Source organism: Ostrinia nubilalis, chromosome 23, assembly GCF_963855985.1.
Source record: "Ostrinia nubilalis chromosome 23, ilOstNubi1.1, whole genome shotgun sequence".
In the NCBI taxonomy this organism is placed as follows: Eukaryota; Metazoa; Arthropoda; class Insecta; order Lepidoptera; family Crambidae; genus Ostrinia; species Ostrinia nubilalis.
The window spans coordinates 11,576,085-11,595,957 of NC_087110.1; the positions used below are offsets into that span (position 1 = coordinate 11,576,085).

Consider the following 19,873-nt stretch of genomic DNA (forward strand, 5'->3'; position numbering starts at 1 on the left):
TATTGGGGCCAACGTGTTTGGACAACATTACAAAGACGGCAAATGTTTTTGGCAAATGAGATTCTCAGTCATTTGTTTTGAAAGGATCATTATTAAGAGTAGGCGCACACCGTTGATTTTTAGTTGGCCGATAGTTGTGCCCTATTTTAATTTGTATGAAGAATCGGCCAAATCGAATCGGCGTAGTGTGCGCACTCCCATACATGCCCATACTGATCAACTGCCCGACTAAACTATCGGCCGACAAAAAATCAACGGTGTGCGCCTACTGTAATAGTCATTCTAGCTTTCCTGTAATTTTACTAGAACTTTTTATGTTAGTAACGTAAAAGCTTTTGGGGACACTAGTAGTGTTGACTTTGACTTTGAGTCTTCATAGTGACATTCAAGAGTAATTGGCTTAAATCGTCCCTTTTAGTGAAGTTAAAGATGTTTGATGAAACCACTCTTAACTACTGAACTTAAGTAACACCGCTTTCACATTAAGGCGTCAGAACCACGATGTGCAGCGGCGTTTTTATAATGTGAAGCTGCCTTCACATCTGCCTGCCACACAGATGCCTGCGCATCTGCTGTCATATACATAGTGTGAAATTATCGCCATCGCGTCTGTCGCGCGTTTGTCGCGCTGCTTAAGTTGCTTATATACTCAACATCAAATAAACCGCACCTTCCGCGACGCGAACTTTAACGATTTTCTTCTGACACAATCATGGTACCCCAACAATATTGGTGTTATTTGAAAGCCCAATAAATATCCTTAAAGAAAAACACATTTAATTTCTTAATAAATGATTAACATATACCATAAATGTGACTTGAAAAAATACCTCACTTTGGGCCCACCTATGGGATCAATTAGACCAATTTTTATGGTTATAAAACCAAATAATGATTTCACGTGTCCTCTTTAACAGATGGATAGCAATTATACCCAACTTAACAGTTTTATAGCCATAAAAGTAGGCTCTAGCGTAACTACCTATTTTTTGAAGAAGTGACTCTGGCTTCTAAAGACACATTTTTGGGGTAAAAACCTTTCCTTTAATGAAATGAAGGTTAGAACTAGGCTTTTAAATGGTACCAATATTGGTGGGAAGTGGGGATGCATACGTTTGAAAATGCTTGTCGCGGGAGGTGCGATTTATTGGACGTCGAGTGTATTTTATGTTAAAACGCTCTTCGTTCCTTTCAGCCAAATGACGTTCACTGCTGAACAAAGCATACCCTAAGGCTTTCCATAACGAATTGAACGGACCTGCGCTGCCCGCATCCAGTTTCTTCGCAGGAGAACCAAAGTGACCGACATAGCTCGCGGAATTGCTAAAATCACGTGGCAGTGGGCGGGGCATATAGCTCGTAGAGACGATGGCCGTTAGGGCAGAAAAGTTCTCGAGTGGCGTTCACCGGCTGGAAGACGTAGCGTGGGCAGGCCTCCTACTAGGTGAACTGACGATCTGGCAAAAACGCTCTTATACGACATACAGCTTTACTTCCAAGTTCCAAGCTAAATAGGTCCAAACCGCCCAATAAACATCTCCTGCGGTTGTATAAGACCTGTAATCAATGGGCCGATCGTTTGGCCACCATCCAGTGCTCTGTGGACAGTGAGCGACACTGGCCATAGAAGGTGTAGGGTACAGAGGAAACTTTAGGCATGAAACGAGGTTTAGATGTGACAAAAAAAACTTTCAGCATGAAAAAAATATTTAGACAATATGCTACAGCTCTTTAGTTTAATGACAAAGACAGGTGCCGCCTAAACAGAAAACATTGTCGTCGTAATTTTAAATACTCGTATATTTCTTTTATAATTTGCATCTCACAAAGAATGAAAACTTTCATCTCTAAATTACATCTTTAATTAAACTTATGACATCTTTAATTGCTCACGGCTTTCAGCCTGCCACTTAAATATACCTACCTCTTACTCGTAACAATATGTCAATCAGGTATAATGTATTAAAAATGAAGATTAGTAGTCCAACAGTCCCAGAAATTACTTCCTACAAACGAACTTACAAAGTTTACCTCTAATAAAAGCGTACTTAAGATGATCGTTTTCACTCTTTATTTGACGTAAATGACAACTATAAAAATAGGTAAAAATCTATAATCTTCTTTCATGTTGCGTATCTGCACGTCAGCTACTCTATGTCCGAGCATGAACATTGTTTGTAATGACTGTCATGTTATGTCAGCGGCGGTGTCATAGAAGTGCATGTGATGGACAGCTGTAGACAGCACGCGTGTTCAGCCGTTTAACTAGCCGTTAACTAGGCAGAGCTATTAACTAAGCACGTCTGTTTCTTATACTACCGTAAAGTGCTAACTACATAATGAGCACTTGTTTTTTTATATTTATTTTGTATGATGAAAAATAGGAAAAGAAAAAGTAGGCACTATTAATGTCACGTTTTCACGTTTTTATCTATAAATTATTTTAATGTTTATTTAACCTTAAAATCCTATTTTATAATTTATGTTATAACAAAATTTAAAAACCTATGATTATAAAGGGTGTTAGGTAAATGGGTATATGAGTCGACACTAGCCCATGTTAACAAGGTCATATAAATGGTATGGTATAGTCAGAAAATTGATATCTTCATTTTAATTATTTTATTTTTCATACAAATCGGATTTTATGAAATTTATTTTGTATGTAAATTAAAAAAATTAAAATGATGATATCAAATTTCTGACTTCACCATACCATTTATATGCCCATGTTAACATGGGCTAGTGTCGGCTCATATACCCATTTACCTAACACCCTGTATATGATAAAAAATCATAGGTTTTTCAATTTTTCCCAAAAAACTAGGATTTTTAGGCACAAATAGTTATTATTGCGATCCCTTTAATACTTAAATATCTTCTTAAAATAAATTTTAATACCTCTAAGAAAGATGATATTTTATTACCGTTTCTAGTAACAAAATTATACCTTGATTTTCTTCTTGAAATTGTAAATTTAGTGTACGAGCTAAAGCCACTTCAAATTTAAATTTTACTTTACAGTTTCAGCTTAGTGACGTCATGTTAATAAATTATTCCCTTTACACAGGCTAGTGAAAGACGTGACGTCATGGAAAAAATATAGACACATTTTACCTACTGCAAAAATATTATGTGAACATAGCAAAGATCATAAAATTCTGTTAATTAATGTGAAGTTAGTTTGACTTTTCAGAGTTAAAAAAATATAGTTTTTTTTACATTTAGACCTTTAAAATATGGGTTACTAGCTTTCCGCCCGCGGCTTCACCCGCGTGTAATTTTGTCTGTCACAGAAAAGTTTTATCGCGCGCGTCCCTGTTTTAAAAACCGGGATAAAAACTATCCTTTGTCCTTTCCCGGGACTCAAACTATCTCTGTGCCAAATTTCTTCAAAATCGGTCCAGTCATTTAGGCGTGAAAGCAAGACAGACAGAGTTACCTTCGCCTTTATAAAATTAGTATAGATAGTATAGATTTCCATGGGAACCTATCGCTTGGGCTACTTTTCTATAATGTTTTAAAAAATAGCTTAAAAGCTCGGAAAGTTTTCCTTGCGATGAGATTAGGAAATCTCAAGAATCGCAAGATTTCTAGGAAGAAATCAGAAATAGCTGTATAAGTTATGTTTTGGCCATAATTATCATGAGGTAGGACTATTTATTGTGACACAATTTTTTGGTCTTGTCATCATTGCATGCATTACTTGTTTGTGTAAAGATGTGTTGTTGGTAGATCTTTGTCAATAAATAAATAAAAATAAATTTAAATGATTTATTTACAGTTATTTTTAATTAACTTAAAATGAACTAAAACAATGTTTCCAAAGATCTCACTCTCACAATATATGATAGTCAGAGGAGTTACGAGGGTTCGATTCCCACCTGAGGCCATATATTTTTAAGTTTTAAAAATACGCTATCTTCTCAGAGACCCTGTATATTTATCAGGGACAGTTTCAGTCGACTGCGGTATAATGACGGCCATTAAATACTTCTAACATAAGTACAGCAGTTATGTCACTTTATGGGGACTGTGACTTTAATGTCGTCACTCAAATGGGAATTGTGGTAAATATCTGCGGTAAACGTCCGTTTTTTGCAATGGCAGAAATATAAGTAGGTAGGTACTAGTGAGTACTCAAAAGTAAGATGCAGTGTGGGACTGGGCAGTTCTCATACTAAGTAGACCGACGATCTGGTGAAGGTCGCGGTTAGCACCTGGATGCGAGCAGCGCAAGACAGGTCATTGTGGAAAACCTTGAGGGTAAAAGGTTTTCCACAAAGACCGGTCCTGCGCCGCTCGCATCCAGGCACCTCCCACGACCTTCACCAGATCGTCGATCCACCTAGTGGGAGTCATGCCCACACTACGTCTTCCGGCTCGTGGTCGCCACTCGAGAACTTTTCTGCCACAGCGGTGTAGAACTGTAGAGCTACGAACTATGTGACCCGCTTGATTTTTCTGCCAGATTCTGCGGGCTATGTCAGTCACTTTGGTTCTCCTGTGGATCTCCTCATTTCTGATTCGATCACGCAGGGAAACTCTAAGTATAGCACGCTTCATCGCCCTTTGGGTGACCTTGAGCCTTCTTATGAGGCTCATAGTAAACGACCTTTTTGTGCGAGTACATCAAGGAATGAATCATTATTTCCTTTGGATCTATCTTCTTTGATATTAAATCGATACCACTTTTAGCCGTAGATAATCTTTATATTCCAAGATTTAGATAGTGTACCTTTTCTAGATAAGAAATAGATTCCACATACATCCCGATAGAAATCCTCCGTGCCAAATCCTAAATTGGTAAGATGAGATCTTCGGCCTGAGCTCTAACGGAATTCGATATCGCATTCGATTCGCGGGTTTTAGTGGTAGCGACATTTTATTGTTGTTTACTTTTGATTTACTAGATTTAGGTGGATTTTTAATACTTAAGTTTAGACTTTAATGCCCATTACAAACATTACTATAAGGTCTCACAGTGCGCGTGGACGTACAGGGACACATGAAACAACATGCTGTGCATTCGATTTGCTGCTTCACTTTAAGCAAGCATCGTTTGTGAATACGGATGTAAGTTAACAGTATTTTTAGCCTATAAGGCAGTACATAATGTGACACACCCACTATCTTTTCTTTTGTTTATTGATTTCAAAAGACATTTTTCCTTTTATGTCCTACCTAGTTCGGATACATTTTTGAACGTTCAAAAATATATTTTTATAAGTAGAAGAATTCATGCGATTGGAAAATATTGACATCATGAGAAAAAATCATAGTTTATTATCTCTCTTTGTAAAATCCCACTTAGTCTTCGATAGTACTTGCTTGGTTTTGCCACGGTTTTCCCGCTTGAAATTCAGTATGCTACTCAGAAAGACCGATTACTTGTGACAGAGTAAATACAAATGAGTAGGTCATCTTCATAGAAACGCACCGAGCGCGGTTTGTATGTGAGCGCGCCAACACGTATGCGGCGCGCACGCACACACTGACAAAATTTAGCGGGGATTAGCGGTGAGCTAGTACTGCTTGCGCCGAATTTTGTCTGTGTGTGCGTGCGCGCCGCATACGTATATTGGCGCTTTCACATACAAACCGCGCCCGTGCGTTTCTATGAAGATGACCTACTCATTTGTATTTACTCTGCTTGTGATGATCGCGGCAAACTTTCATCAAAATCCGTTGAATAGTTTTTACGTGAAAGGATAACAAACACCCATAAATTCATCCATCCCAACAAACTTTCACATTTCTAATATTAGTAGGACAATGATACCAAACCAGCCATATTTCAGCCATCGCCTCGGAATTCGTCAACGGATTGAGGCAATTTCAGGAATGTAAGTCATGAATGGCACTTTCGGAGTTTTCCTGGAATTATTTAGGCAAATTCGGAATGGGTTTGACGATGAGCCTTCTCGGTACACTTTAGAAGAATATTTTAGCGGCACATTTGTTTTGTTATTTGTGTAATTGACTTTTCTCACCCGTATTCGACATACGCCCGTATTCACAAACGTTACTATGAGGTCTCACAGTGCCGGTGGACGCACAGGGTGACACACGAACCAGTCACAGAGCTCTATCCAACGCTGTGCGTTCGATTTGCTACTTCACTTAAGCAAGCGTCGTTTGTGAATACGGACTATTTCTCACCCGTATATTCGACATAATGTTTTGCTTCCTGAAATTAATTAAGCTTACGGACAACGGCAAATCAGCTAATACTATAAGCGGATTATGTAGGTAATTGTAATTACTTTTTTGCAACGAAAATACACTGGACCACAATAAAGGGTCGGTTAGAAAATCTTCTATATCTTTAAAAGTATCTTACCTAGCAGTCATGAAAATCTGTTGCACGCCGATATGCCATGATTTAGCTGAAAAAATGTTACTGTTATTAAAATTTCTTAACGAATAGAGTCGCTTCTCAAATTAAATTTTAAATAAACAAATTGAAAAAATCGCAAGCGGAAGGACGTGGGTTCGAGTCCCGCCTTTGGCAGTTCGATTTTTTCAAGTTGTTTATTTAAAATTAATATGTGATCTATATTATTATGTATAATGCAATAAAAGTATGTATTTGATTTGATATAATTAATGTCCTTAGTTGTAAATAATAAGTATCACAAAAAATATTGGCGCGAATAACTCACAATTTTATTCTAACGTCTCACCCAAATTGACACCTGTCACTCTTAACTTCACAGCCACGAGCCACGGGTATTTGGCCGCGAATCACAGATAATAAATCCAATTTTTCCAGACAAACCTTTTTATTCTCAAGACGTTTAGTTTTCGAATCAACATTTCGCCGTGACTGTAATCCCTAAAGCAAAACAGCGCTATCCATCAATAGCCAGCGAAACACTAAAGCAGGCCTTCGGACTACGGACCCACATCAATAAAGCTCTGTCGTACAGATTTGGGTGCAAGTAGGGTTTCCATCAATTCGGAAAATCTGATAGAGACGTCATGGACATTTGAGAACAGTTAAATAAGACCTTATATCTACACTGTGAAATGCAATAAAGAATTGAGTAAAAATTCGGTGGACAAGATAATTTATTGCCATGTTAATTGGTACGTGATGCATTTTCATTGGCAGCTCCAACAGCCTCGGGTTAGGGCGTGTGAAGTTACAATTTTGGCTCTACATGACGTCTGCTGATAACTTTTTCAAATTGCGAGCTATAACGGTTCGTCTTGGCAACATTGTACACAAAAAAACGGCCAATGGGGCAGCAAGGTTCTGGAGTGGAGGCCACGTACCGCAAAGCGCAGCGTAGGACGTCCACCCACAAGGTGGATCGACGACCTCATAAAGGTAGCGGGAAGGCGCTGGATGCAGGCCACCACCAACCGGCCATTGTGGAAATAATTGAGGGAGGCCTATGTTCAGCAGTGGACGTCCTATGGCTGAAATGATGATGATGATGATAGGTAATTAAAAACCATTTAAAATCTGGATGGAAAGCATAAATTAGATGAGACATATCCACAGAAATTAGAAGGAATGGTAACCCCAGTTACAAGAGACCCGTCCAATGGTGCGTGCGACGTACCATTTGAAATATGGAGAGAACTATGCCCTCTATTTTCGTGGAAATTCTTAAATGATATTTAAACTGCACCGTGTGTGCGAAATACCATTTTAGGTATAATAATGGCCTGAAAACTCTGACACATTTTAACGTCAAACTTTAGCTACTAACATTATAACTTCTTAACATTCTTGCTCTTACTTGGATATTTTATGACGGACTACTTGAACTTTTGAATAATGAAAACTTTATAATCTTTATACTAATTATATCAGACGCCCTAAGCAGCAATTAAAAGATCTAAAAATACGAACTTTCCAATATTTAGAAGTTATAGGTTATTATAAATCCAATCAGAGTCCAATTAATACTTTGAAATTATAACTAATTTTGCTAAATTTTGTTGCAAATTGTTCTATGAACTAGGCGTGAAAACATTGGTAAACAGATAAATATTAATAGGTATGCAATATTTTTAAAGTATTGTCAGGAAAGCAAACAAGTCCTAAACAAATAAATACTCACAAACTGCTCGGAACTGGTTCAAACCGGTTCGAACCAGTTCAAACTGCCGAAAACTCGTATAAGTAGGCTGGCTGCTAATCCTGAATTCCGTCGCCGTGCCCGTTACAGCCAGTATCTTGCCTCTACTTGCTGTAAAAAGTGACGATAAAGCTCCACGTCCACTGGGGCTTTGCTATGCACAAGATAATGTTCCAGTAGGTATATTGTTATTATCAACGGTCTTACCTATTTAATTTTTATTTAGAGGAATGTCTTTTGGTAGCTAATTATTAATTTAAATTATTTTTACTCTACTTCTGATCCTAATTTTGGGACTCTATTTCAATGACTGGAGGGGTTTAAGGTCACGAATCTTAGTACAAAGCCTCAAGACTTTTAATATTTCTGTAAAGTACTAATAAGACTTACAATAGCTCTGAAATTAGTGCACATCATTACGATATCTTTATTAACTTTTTTCCCAATAAATGAGTTCATGTAAAAATAATATAAACTTTTTAAATTACACATATTGCATTCAAATTGTAAAACTACCTCAATCGTTTTTGTCTATAGCTTACACTCATAAAATATAGCAAAGCATCACTAGACACCAATCCTAACCCCAAGACAGCAGCACGTACACACAGATTGTTTCGCAGTAGCTCGGGTAACACGTGTCATGCACACACTTGATTATGCGCACGAGTCGCGGGGAATATCTAAATTATTGTGTTGTCTAAAACAAAGAAAGAACGCACTCGCTTCTTTAAAAATGTAAGAGACAGGTTGTCAATAGGTTAACATTTATGATAAGTGAAGGTTTTGAGATGGAAAATCTAATATCTATAAAAGCGAACGGTCACTGACTGATTGACTAACTGACTCACTTAGAAACAGAAACTACAAGTGCTCGGAGTCTTAAATTTTGCATGAGCGTTCCTTTCAGAACGTAGGCGCTCACTGAGACGGGATTTTGCAAAATTCAACCCCGAAGGAGGTAAAACGGGATCCACGCGTACGAAATCGTGGGCGGCCGCTATAGTAAACTAAACTTGGATTCAAAAGCGCATTTCGTGACTCGTCCAAGTACCGAATACCTTTTTCTATATTTTCAGAATTACCATCATTTTCATGCGGGCTCTAACTCATTTCAGGGCATGTTACACGAAGGATAAATAAAACGGGAAAATAAATCGATGCTTTCTTTCAATGGGGTTGAATCGTGATACTGTGTTTATTTAAACGACAAATTAGAATTTTTCGCATCCATCAACGGGTGTGCATCTAGCTTCGATTGTGATGTAGGAATAAAAGTAGCAGTGTACATCGAAAATATTGGAAAGCCGTCAAGTTTGGCTGTGGTGGTGGTAACCTCGCGTGACCCGATCGCTTGTTATAGTCACATATAAAATGCAAGACAGTCAAGTGTGTGGTCTGTGTGATGAACTGATGATCGAGCTTGGCTAAGGATTTAGTAAACCATTAGTAAAGTTGGACTGACTGGTCCATTTATTGTTCCGAAGCAGTTGTAGTGTTCAAGTAATACTCGGACTTGTGAAAGCACTTTTTAAATGCAAAAAAAAATTGCAGAAAATAAATAACTTTTAAGCATTGTTGACTCGCTCGGTGGACCGATGACTTATTTGTGAGAAGCAAATGTCCTAGATTCCTAGTCTGATAATAATTAAATACTCGTAATAAAATATATGTTTTCTATTTATTTTGCACACTGGGGTGCCAAAAATCGGCCAACTAAAAGTCGGTGGTCTGCGCCTAGACTATTATTTTGTTAAAAACAAAAAAATACCTTAAAATAGAACGTTAAAATATAAACAAAAGGATATTTTGTACCTTTGTTTGCCCAAAGGTTTTGGGATAAAAACAAAACAACAAAAACAATTTTGTAGCTCTATTTTTAGGCAGTCAATAACACTTTTGTTTAGATTTCAATCAATCAATCAGTCCGAGTCCATGGGACGCGGATTAATGGTTTTTGTATGGTGCGACAAATGCTGGGGATTTAAAGATTATTTTTGCAGCATGAATGAGTAAATTGCTTGACAGACCTTAAAGTTGATGTCGGCTCATTAAATTGCACTTTAAATTGAATTTTAGACCAAAATGTTAAGTGTTTAACTTCTTGTAATAAGCAGCAAGACTCTGGAGTGGAGGCCACGTACCGGAAAGCGCAGCATAGGACGTCCACCCACAAGGTGGACCGACGACCTCATAAAGGTAGCGGGAAGGCGCCGGATGCAGGCCGCTACCAACCGGCCATTGTAGAAATCATTGGGGGAGGCCTATGTTCAGCAGTGGACGTCCTATGGCTGAAATGATGATGATGATGATGAATAAGCCCCGATATTTTAAAATGCAGCTCAAGTTTCCCATTTCAATTTGTGATCATCATCTACATAATATTTTCCAAAAGCGAAAAAGTCGTTTTGGAAAATGACTGGTCTTGCGCCACTCGCATCCAGATACCTCCCGCGACCTTCACCAGATCGTCGGTCCCCCTAGTGGGGGCCTGCCCACACTACGTCTAGTCGCTACTCGAGAACTTTTCTGCCCCGCGATTCTGCGGGCTAGTCGGTCACTTGGTTCCTCTGCGGAGCTCCTCATTTCTGATTCGATATGCAGTCCGGACCGACGATCTAGTAAAGGTCGCAGGAAGAGCCTGGATGTGGGCAGCGCAGGACCGTTCTTGTGGAAAGCCTAGGGGGTTTGTCCAGCAGTGGACGTCATTTGGCTGAAACGAACGAACGAACGATGCAGTCGAATAACATTACAAAACTCGTTTAACTTTGCGCCATACACCAACCAAGACATACTTTGTAAATACGTGCCATTCGTTTACACATATTACAGACTTATGCCGATGTGACATGCGAACGATCCAAGTTCGATTTGCTATAAATACCTTTTAAAAGAGATATTAAAAGTGGAAATATTGCCTTTGTAGGTATTACAGAAAGGCTAATAAATAGGTAATATTATAATTTATAATCAAACTCTGATGATTTTCTTGATAGTTCAAAAACGTTCTGTTTCTGCTCTACCAGAAAAATTTAACAATTTATTTCACATCAAATTTTAATAACTTGGTAAATTACGATTATTTATATTCACATACAGTCATGAAATAATTTTAAAATCCACTTTTCATTGCTTCAATTAGTAATGAAAATTATTAAGTACTTTTCCCCCAGAACTGTGTAACAGAATCATTTTTCCGTTGTTTATTCCTCATTTAGTCCACCAAAACCTGTGTTCGGAGTTATTTGGGGCGGCCATGAGCGATCTGCCGATTAGATAAGATTGTAACGGGGTGCTGAAAGCATAGTAAGTAGGTTCAAATGGCAAATTAAGCTGTGGAACTTTATGCAGTTGTATTGAGCTTTTGCAACAAAAAGGTAAAGTGTATATGCCTGTAATTAACAAGGTAACTGAATTTACACCCGTATTCACAAACATTACTTTGAGTCTCACAGTGCTCGTGGACGCACAGGGTTACACACGAAGCAATCACAGAGCTCTATTCAACGCTGTGCGTCCGATTTGCTGCTTCACTGAAGCAAGTCTCCCCCAATGATTTCCATCTGGAAATCTTAGCAGGTTGGTAGCGCCCTGCATTCAGCGCTATTCTGAAATATTTATACGAGTAAGGTCTTCTGTCTACCTTGTGGGTCCTGTAGCTGAAATGATGATAAGGAAATGGAGGATTTGGCATACACTCCTTATCTGGCCAGATACTTAGGTTGAGGACTAGTAGAATTATCTCTACACTACACTGTGGCAATGACTTCATGGTTATGTAATTAAATGAAATAAACCAATTCCTTCTCTACAATTTCATTTTAAAATCATGTGAGCTATCATTGTATTATGCTAAATAGTCGTAGGTAATAAGGAAATCGAGATTACGTTACGTTAGTAAGATTTTCTCTTCTGTAATCTACTCTGATCAGGTATCAACCAAACCTCTTTCAGCTTTAATTATTCTTCGACGACGTTAAACTTCACCAACTTTAACAAGCGTTTGCTCGTCCAATACGCCTACACAAAAGAGCAATAAAATAGGCATTTTAGCAACTTTCAAAGCCGCAGCCTTCTGCGCTCACACTCTTTGATAGGAAACTAGGTTAAGCTACGGCCAAACCAACGCGTTGCGGCGATAGCGATGGCGATGGCGATCACTGCGCGTGCATAGATCGCCACGACCAATGACAGGACGCTTTGATGTGAACTCATCGCTACAAATCCATACACGTCATCTGATCGCGATTGCAAATCGAACCTTAACTTCGAGCTCCTCCTATGTTCTTCTGATTAATTTCGTTGCGCGTCCAATGACAGTTTACCTTTCCCCCGAGACAAACTTGGCCTTCACTGGTAGGGTTTTTATTGGCGGTCAAGCTGTAGATCCTGGCTACACAGGAGTTGCAGCGGTGGGAACTAGAGGTGGGAATACTCTCGACTGATCGCGATCGCAGCTGCACGCCGATCGCGTTGGTTTGGCCGAGCCTTAAGGTTCAGTCAAACCAACGCGATCACAAGCGATCAGCCGGCGTGCAGCGATGGTGATCAGACTTTGGCGGTTATCACACTGCACAACGCTCCGCCGCGGAGCGCGGGGCGACAGATTTAATAATTGTATGTAAGTACCTCAGTTTGTATAGAAAACACGCGCGGCACTTCACACTGACAACGCGTCCGCGCGCGTGAATTTTTATTTGAAAATCACGCGCTGCGCGGCGGAGCGCGGCGCAGTGTGATAACCGCCTTAAGGCCGGGTAGCAGAGAAAATGGCGAAAATGAGGTTTTCATTTTTCATTTTTGAGGTACTAAACAGTAAAATTAAAGGCTAAGATTTTTTTTGGGCATAGTTGAGGATATTTTCTAGGGCTATTAACGGATGGAAACACGATTTGATGAAGTTGACTCGATAGAATAAATTCCCAAAGTTACCTCTATTCGTTTTCTATTTATGGTTTTATTTTTTAAATAAGCGATTTGAGATTCTGAATCTTTTACTAAACTAAAGTTCAGAAATAACTTGAGGGCTTTTAACGGATGAAATTTTTATATTGCGTCTTATTTAGTTACTATGTTAAAAAATGTGGAAAAAATCGCCCATGACGGCTTGGACAATCTCAATCAGTCGCGCGGTGGCGCTTACGGAGGACGGACGCGTGTCAGTTTTTTGGTCGTGACAGTTCGCGATTTGTCAATATTTTTGACAATGATGACTTTGATGAGTCACAGTATAATAATATCAGTGTTACTGGAGAAAGCTAAAATTTTAGATAATTAAGAATTATGAATTTTGTCTACCTATTGAAATTTAAATCGTTGGCATCCTTTTAAACTAAGACTACTCATGATACATAGTACATTCCTCAAATATGAGACAAAACCAATGAGTTAAAATTACATTTTAATAGTACCTACATACAATCGTCTTACACTCTTTAGATGAGCACACTGACACAAATAAATAATAAAAAAAATTAGGTCAAATATAGGGGCAGCTGCACGTCACTGAAAGACGATTCTGTTTACTCGGCATCTGGGCTGGAGAACATGAATCCTTGCTTACAGATGCAGATGTAAATAGAGTTATAACTGGACAAATTTTACATGAAAGTTTTAACAGAAATCAGTTAAAAAACACATACATGGAATACCAATAAGGTTGCGGAGGGAAAGCTACCTATTATAAACTAGCGGCCGCCCGCGACTTCGTTTTACCCCCGTTAGATATGATGTTTTACCTCGTTGTTGAAAGATGGCGTTTCACGGCTTCCCCCGAATGAATATTTACGAACGTCATACCGGATTTTAACCAATGAAGATAGATGGCGCTTTTTAGACACGTCTTATTTATTTATTGAAATTTATTTGCCACATATCGTCATAATGTTAATCTGGGTTATAAACAATAATACTGTAAAGTTTCAACAAAATCCGTTCAGTAGTTTTTGCGTGAAAGAGTAACAAACATCCAGACATCATGACATCCAGACATCCAAACTTTCGCCTTTATAATATTTGTAGGATTCCGTGGAGGGTAGTTGAACGGGAAGCATGGTCGATCTGTTTTAATGGTTTCAATTTATTATTTAATGGACTTTAGTGTACAATTTTGGTGTTATTTTGTGTTCTAAAGTGCAGTGAAGTGATAAATTATAAAAAACATTGAAATACTCGCATCGAGTGTCGAGTGGGTTGTCGTATGAACAACCCGCTTTGGACCCGGTGGCGTCTTGAAACCTGCTTACGGGCATACTTAACTCCACGGAATCCATGAAAAATCAATAGAACTGAAACACCCACGTTCTATTGATAACTATGTCAATTTTCACTCGACATTGGCAGAAATAAACCTCCCAGAGAGGTTTGGTTGCCATTAAATAAAAAATAAAAAAAAATTGTAGGATATTTCACAATCCAACATATTAGATTTACTATTTAGCATTTACTTACAGTAAATATTAGTTATGATTGTGAAATATTTAAAATAAAAAAAAGAATAACACAAAATAGGGTTTCAAATTATCTATCTATATCTAATATTATAAAGAGGTAAAGTTTGTGTGTTTGTATATTTGTTAAATTGTAAGGGGTAATCGGGATCTACTAAACCGATTTTAAAAAATCTTTCACCAATAGAAAGCCACATTATATCTGAGTGTAATAGGTTATATAAAAACCGAAAAATTCCACGCGGGCGAAGCGGCGGGCGGAAAGCTAGTTTATTTATTATTATGTAAGAGCATAATTATTAAAGTCGAAAAAATGACTGACGGATATCGTAGAGACCTAAAAGTTTGAAGGTGTGTTCTTTGTATGACGTACTCGTAGGCATCTCATAAGAAAAGATTTTCCGAAATGGGGTCATGAAATGAAGGGGGTGAAAAAAGGGGGCAAAGTTTGTATGGGACAAAGTGATTCCTTGGTTCAATCTACTTGAAATTTAGCTTAACAATTCCTTAATATAATTCATGAAAGACGTGTGGAACGGGTAGAAAGTAATTTTGGCAGTCATTTTCTTCGAAGTTGATATCAATACTACTTAGTGCCTTTGATTTAATTACTTTTTATTTTTACAAGTGTTTGAAAACTCCATGTCAGATTGTGTTCAATGTCAAGTGAAATCTCAAATTGAAATGTCTCAATCTCAAATCAAATTACCCTTTTGAATTCAAGACAGTGCAGTTTTCCATCAGTCTGCTTCGTAATGACTATAAACAAAGCTCAAAGTCAAACTCTAGGGACCTCTGCTTAAACTCCCATGAGTGCACAGAGGTACGCAGGTAACCGCGTGTGATGCTCATAGTAATTTTCGATACAGAACGTACATACGTCATACATATTATAGAAAGAAAACACCCAGACCAGTACAAACAAATATGTTTCTGCAATTTTAGTATGATATTTTTATTTATTAATAAACAAAGAGACTGAACAAAATTGATGCGTGTACTGATTAATGTTATTAACCACATGCAAAGCTTCGTGAATTGCAATAACTATACTTTATTATCCAAGCTCTAAATAATCGCTACTAAGAGTAACTTATCATAAAATGTTTTTCCAATCGCTCAAGCTCCCAAGGGCCTACCGATAAGTCGGGTGACGTAATCTTGAAATTCTTTAAGCCGGCGCAGAACTTCCAGAAGGTCGGGCGACGCCACGGCCACTTTGAACCGTGTTTACTTCTGCAGTTATATTTTATATTTATTCGATTCTAGAATATATTCCCAAAAAGTCTGTAAGGTGTTTTAATTTGTATCACTTGGATATGATTTGTATTAGAAAGTGTTGTGAGTGTGACGCTTGAAGGGAAGGAAGTCAACCTAACCTAACCAACTGCGTATTTCTATACTGTGTAGCTGGAAATTGTGGCGGGAGCTCTTTGGCGCGCTGTCTTCGGCGAAGAATTGCGCGCGCAGATTTTGACAGCGCGAAATACCTACTTTAGCAGAAATACCAAGCCTTAAATGCATTGGTCGCCATCGCTGCACGCCGGCTGATCGCGTGTGATCGCGTTGATTTGGCCGGACCTTTAGGGTGAAAATACTTTATTGTAGGACTAAAATGTATGTATATTGGCGCCGGATTGGAATAGCTGTCGGTAAACTTTTTATTATTCCTCTGTGTTTTTTGTTGAGTGCAAACAACCTATTTGGTTGTGGGTTCGCAAAAATCCAGCCAAGAAAAGGATAGTGGAAATGCTTTTTGTTTTGGGTTCTCAGTTTTTAGGGTTTTGGTAAAGCTGTTATGGTAATACAGATTTCGATTCGATTCTTAAGTTTTTCGAGGTATTTTTATGAAGATATTTTCGGACATTTTCGGCATTTAGGTACTGGATATCTAAATTATGTTCATACTATTATTTGGGGTGGACTAATGAAATATAGGTAGGACTAACATCTATAGGCTAAAAATACATTCAGAAAGCTATGATTTGAAGGAGTGAATTTTTAAATATTTTTTCTTCCGGCAACTGCCAATGTTTTATTAATAAATTAAATACCAAATCAACAAACTCTAGAATCTTAGAGTAGAGGATCCGTTGTCGAAAGAAAAAATGTTTGACTTGGCCCGTGGACCAAGCTAAAAATGGGTCAAGTCGCTGGAAGACTCATACATAAATAGTCGACTTTTGACATGTTGTCAAAAGTGATAGAAAGCACAAATTGTCAACATGATTCTTTTAAATTAAAGACACCTACCTACACCAAGCCGCCGCGGCCCTCGGCGGGCTTGATGTGTACAGACCTTTATAAATGACTTATATCTTACTTTACGTTACTAAAGTATTATAATACTCATTACAGTATTTGTAATAAGCACTATTCTCGATTGTTCCAGATGAAGTCGACTTAGCCTGCTAATATGACAACGAGGAACTTCTGACAGCATGGCGGCGAAACTCCTTTTGAGTTTGTTATTCGCTTCTGTGGTAAGTCTTTTATAGTTATTGCATAATTTTTAAGTTGCTTTTATTCTTAGAGTGGTTCCAAGACACTGGGAAACTACATATTATATTCACGAGTGGTAAATTGGGTTACTACGATGTCTTATCAAATGCCACTACGAAAATAACAATAATGGAACTAAACATCTTGTTTCCACCGAAGCAACTCCTGTGTAGCCAGAATCTACAGTCAGTCAGTTGAGTTTTGTTGGGGGTCAATAAATAGACCCCAACTCAACCAGTAAAGGCAGGCGTTAGTCCAAATAGTCCGATTTTTTTAAAAATTAAGCTACACCATCCCACTGCTGGGTAAAGGCCTCTCCCAGAATCATTATAGCCATAACCAATGACTGCTACCCAATCATGGCGCCATCTTCTTGGCACATCGTCATTGGCAAATAGCCGTCTGTCATCATATAAAAGCAAATGATAAAACGCCTAAATTAATCGATATAAAGTTACTGAAGACTTATAAATAACAGAAATACATAGGAAACAGAATATGTACCAAAATTCTGACCTGTAATTATGAACAATCTAGGCTGACATGAATTTTGCAACATATTTGCCTATTTCAAACCAAGATCATTATCTTCTTATCATAAATTAACACATCATTATGACCTAATTCTTTAACGTAAACACTAATTTTCATCACCTAAAAGTCTAAACTAAACATTGCTTAAAGATAATTTCTCACCGAAACTTCCCAAAGTTGCTCATTAGTGAAAATATCAAATTTTTGCTGAAAAAGTATGTTTTACATAATGAAGACCTTAATTATTTTCTACCTTAACTTTCCAGGTTTCTAGCATAAAGTTAATATACCTAGAAAAATAGAGCAACAAAGAACTGAGCGAACGAGATGTCACTAGCAGCAACACTGTGTGATAAAAAGAGATGCGTGATGCGACGTAATAGAAACGTTTTTTGCAACAACTTGACAGTTCGTTAGCACTCATTGGCACGCTAAAAATTTAAGCTCGGACATTTTTTCAAATTTTACGTGAGTGAAATCGTGGATTTTTATGAGAAATAATGCTTCAGAAACGTGGTGACTGGTTCAGTGATTGATTATTGTACAAAACAGTGAAATAATCCTGAAAACGGTCACACAAATGACATCTAGTGACATCCTAAAATCTGTTTCGTTTGACAGCTCGTAATTGTTGCTCTATAACATGTATGTTGCTTGAATATTAACTTCATGATTTCTAGCGGCGACTAATAAAGCTTCTATCCAGTTATTATAACTCATTATACATCACTAATAACACTGTAGTCGAAAACTTACATTAATAAAGTGAAAATTATGCAAAATTAACGGTGGGGTTGGCGCAAAGTGTGAGCGACATAATTTAATGCAGTATACTGCACAGTGTGACAGTAGAGGCGGGGTATCGCTCTATTAAATTAGCAATTTTAAATTTAAACTATCTTTTGGGTATGATACAAAAAAGGTAGGTATTGCTTGTTAAATACTTAGAAAAGTAACAACTACATTCCTAAGCTCTGAACTTACACTTCACACTTCACATCTAAATTTTAAAACGGTTGTGAATCACAACAAAATTGGCTCCGCCTCTATTGGATGTAGGATGATGTTATATTGCCTAAAGCCTTCCTCGATAAATGGACTATCCAACACAAAAATATTATTTCTAGAGATTAGCGCGTTCAATCAAACAAACTAACTCTTCAGCCTTACAATATTAGTATAGATTTAGAGAAAACCAAAGTACACTATTCATTAATTTGCCTATAAGTACCACAGAATACAATTTATTCTAGTATTAGCACTTAATATAAATGCGAAAGTTTGGATGTCTGGATATCTGGATGTTTGTTACTCTTTCACATAAAAACTACTAAACGGATTTTGATGAACCTTTACAGTGTTATTTTTTATAACCCAGAATAACATATAGGCTATAATTTATGACGATCTGTGATAAACAAAATTTCACGCGGGTGAAGCCGCGGGCAATAAAATAAAAGTTTAATTTAATAAATTAGTTAGGCTAGTTTAATAAAATTAAGTGCCCTGGAAAGGGCCTATGTATGTACTGAATAAACTATTTTATTTCATTACTTAACTAGTACTACGCCGATACTTAGTAATGGGCGACGGTAATCACTTACCATCAGGTGATCTGTCTGCTCGTTTGCCTCCTAACACATAAAAAAAAATGTCCAATTGTCCATTCAAGCCATTTGCTCTCCCTTTCGTCGGTCCAACAGGCAACAGCTACTCCCGAACTAATTGCACATAATTAGCAACTCCTTGAAGTGTCCAAATTAGGCCATTAATGCGTTTAGCATGCAAATGGCGAACACGGCCAGTATTTCAATTTGAGCCGACAATATTTGTGAAAGCATGACTAAAACTAAACGCTGTAGGTATATTTGGACGCGCGCTCAAATAAACTAATGATGTGGAAATAGAGTTAAAATTGCTGTTTATTGATCTTTAAAACTGTTTGACTTTGAGGCTAGTAGTGGTATAAGCACTATTATAATTCGATACGTACCTACTTACTTTCTGGGTTTTTCGAATATTGAATGATCAGCAGTGCTCTAAGGGAATGTGAAGACATGACTCTCAAAAAGCATAGTATATTTTTTGAGATTATCTCGACAATCGCTATTCTGTAAAGAAATCGATCTCAAAATCAACTTAAGACTCAAATAAAAATAAAAAGTTATAGTCTTGAAAACTCCGAAATTTAGTTGAGAGTACCTAAAAAAATTATCCAAAAAAAACTAACTGTAGTGAGTTTAAAACTTATTAAGTTAATTAAGAATGTAACTGTGTGAAAGCACTAACTTA

The 19,873-nt window shown here is 37.6% G+C and overlaps 1 protein-coding gene across 1 annotated transcript in view; it reads left to right on the forward strand.

The window, feature by feature from the left end:
- The window catches only part of LOC135083170 (ADAMTS-like protein 3), a 428,341-nt gene that overhangs the window by 313,392 nt on the left and 95,076 nt on the right, over nt 1–19,873 (forward strand). Inside the window, exon 4 of the mRNA XM_063977905.1 lies at nt 16,938–17,028. Within this exon, the coding sequence (XP_063833975.1) occupies nt 16,987–17,028 (42 nt within the window). The 5' untranslated portion in view covers nt 16,938–16,986. The remainder of the gene's footprint in view (nt 1–16,937; nt 17,029–19,873) is intronic.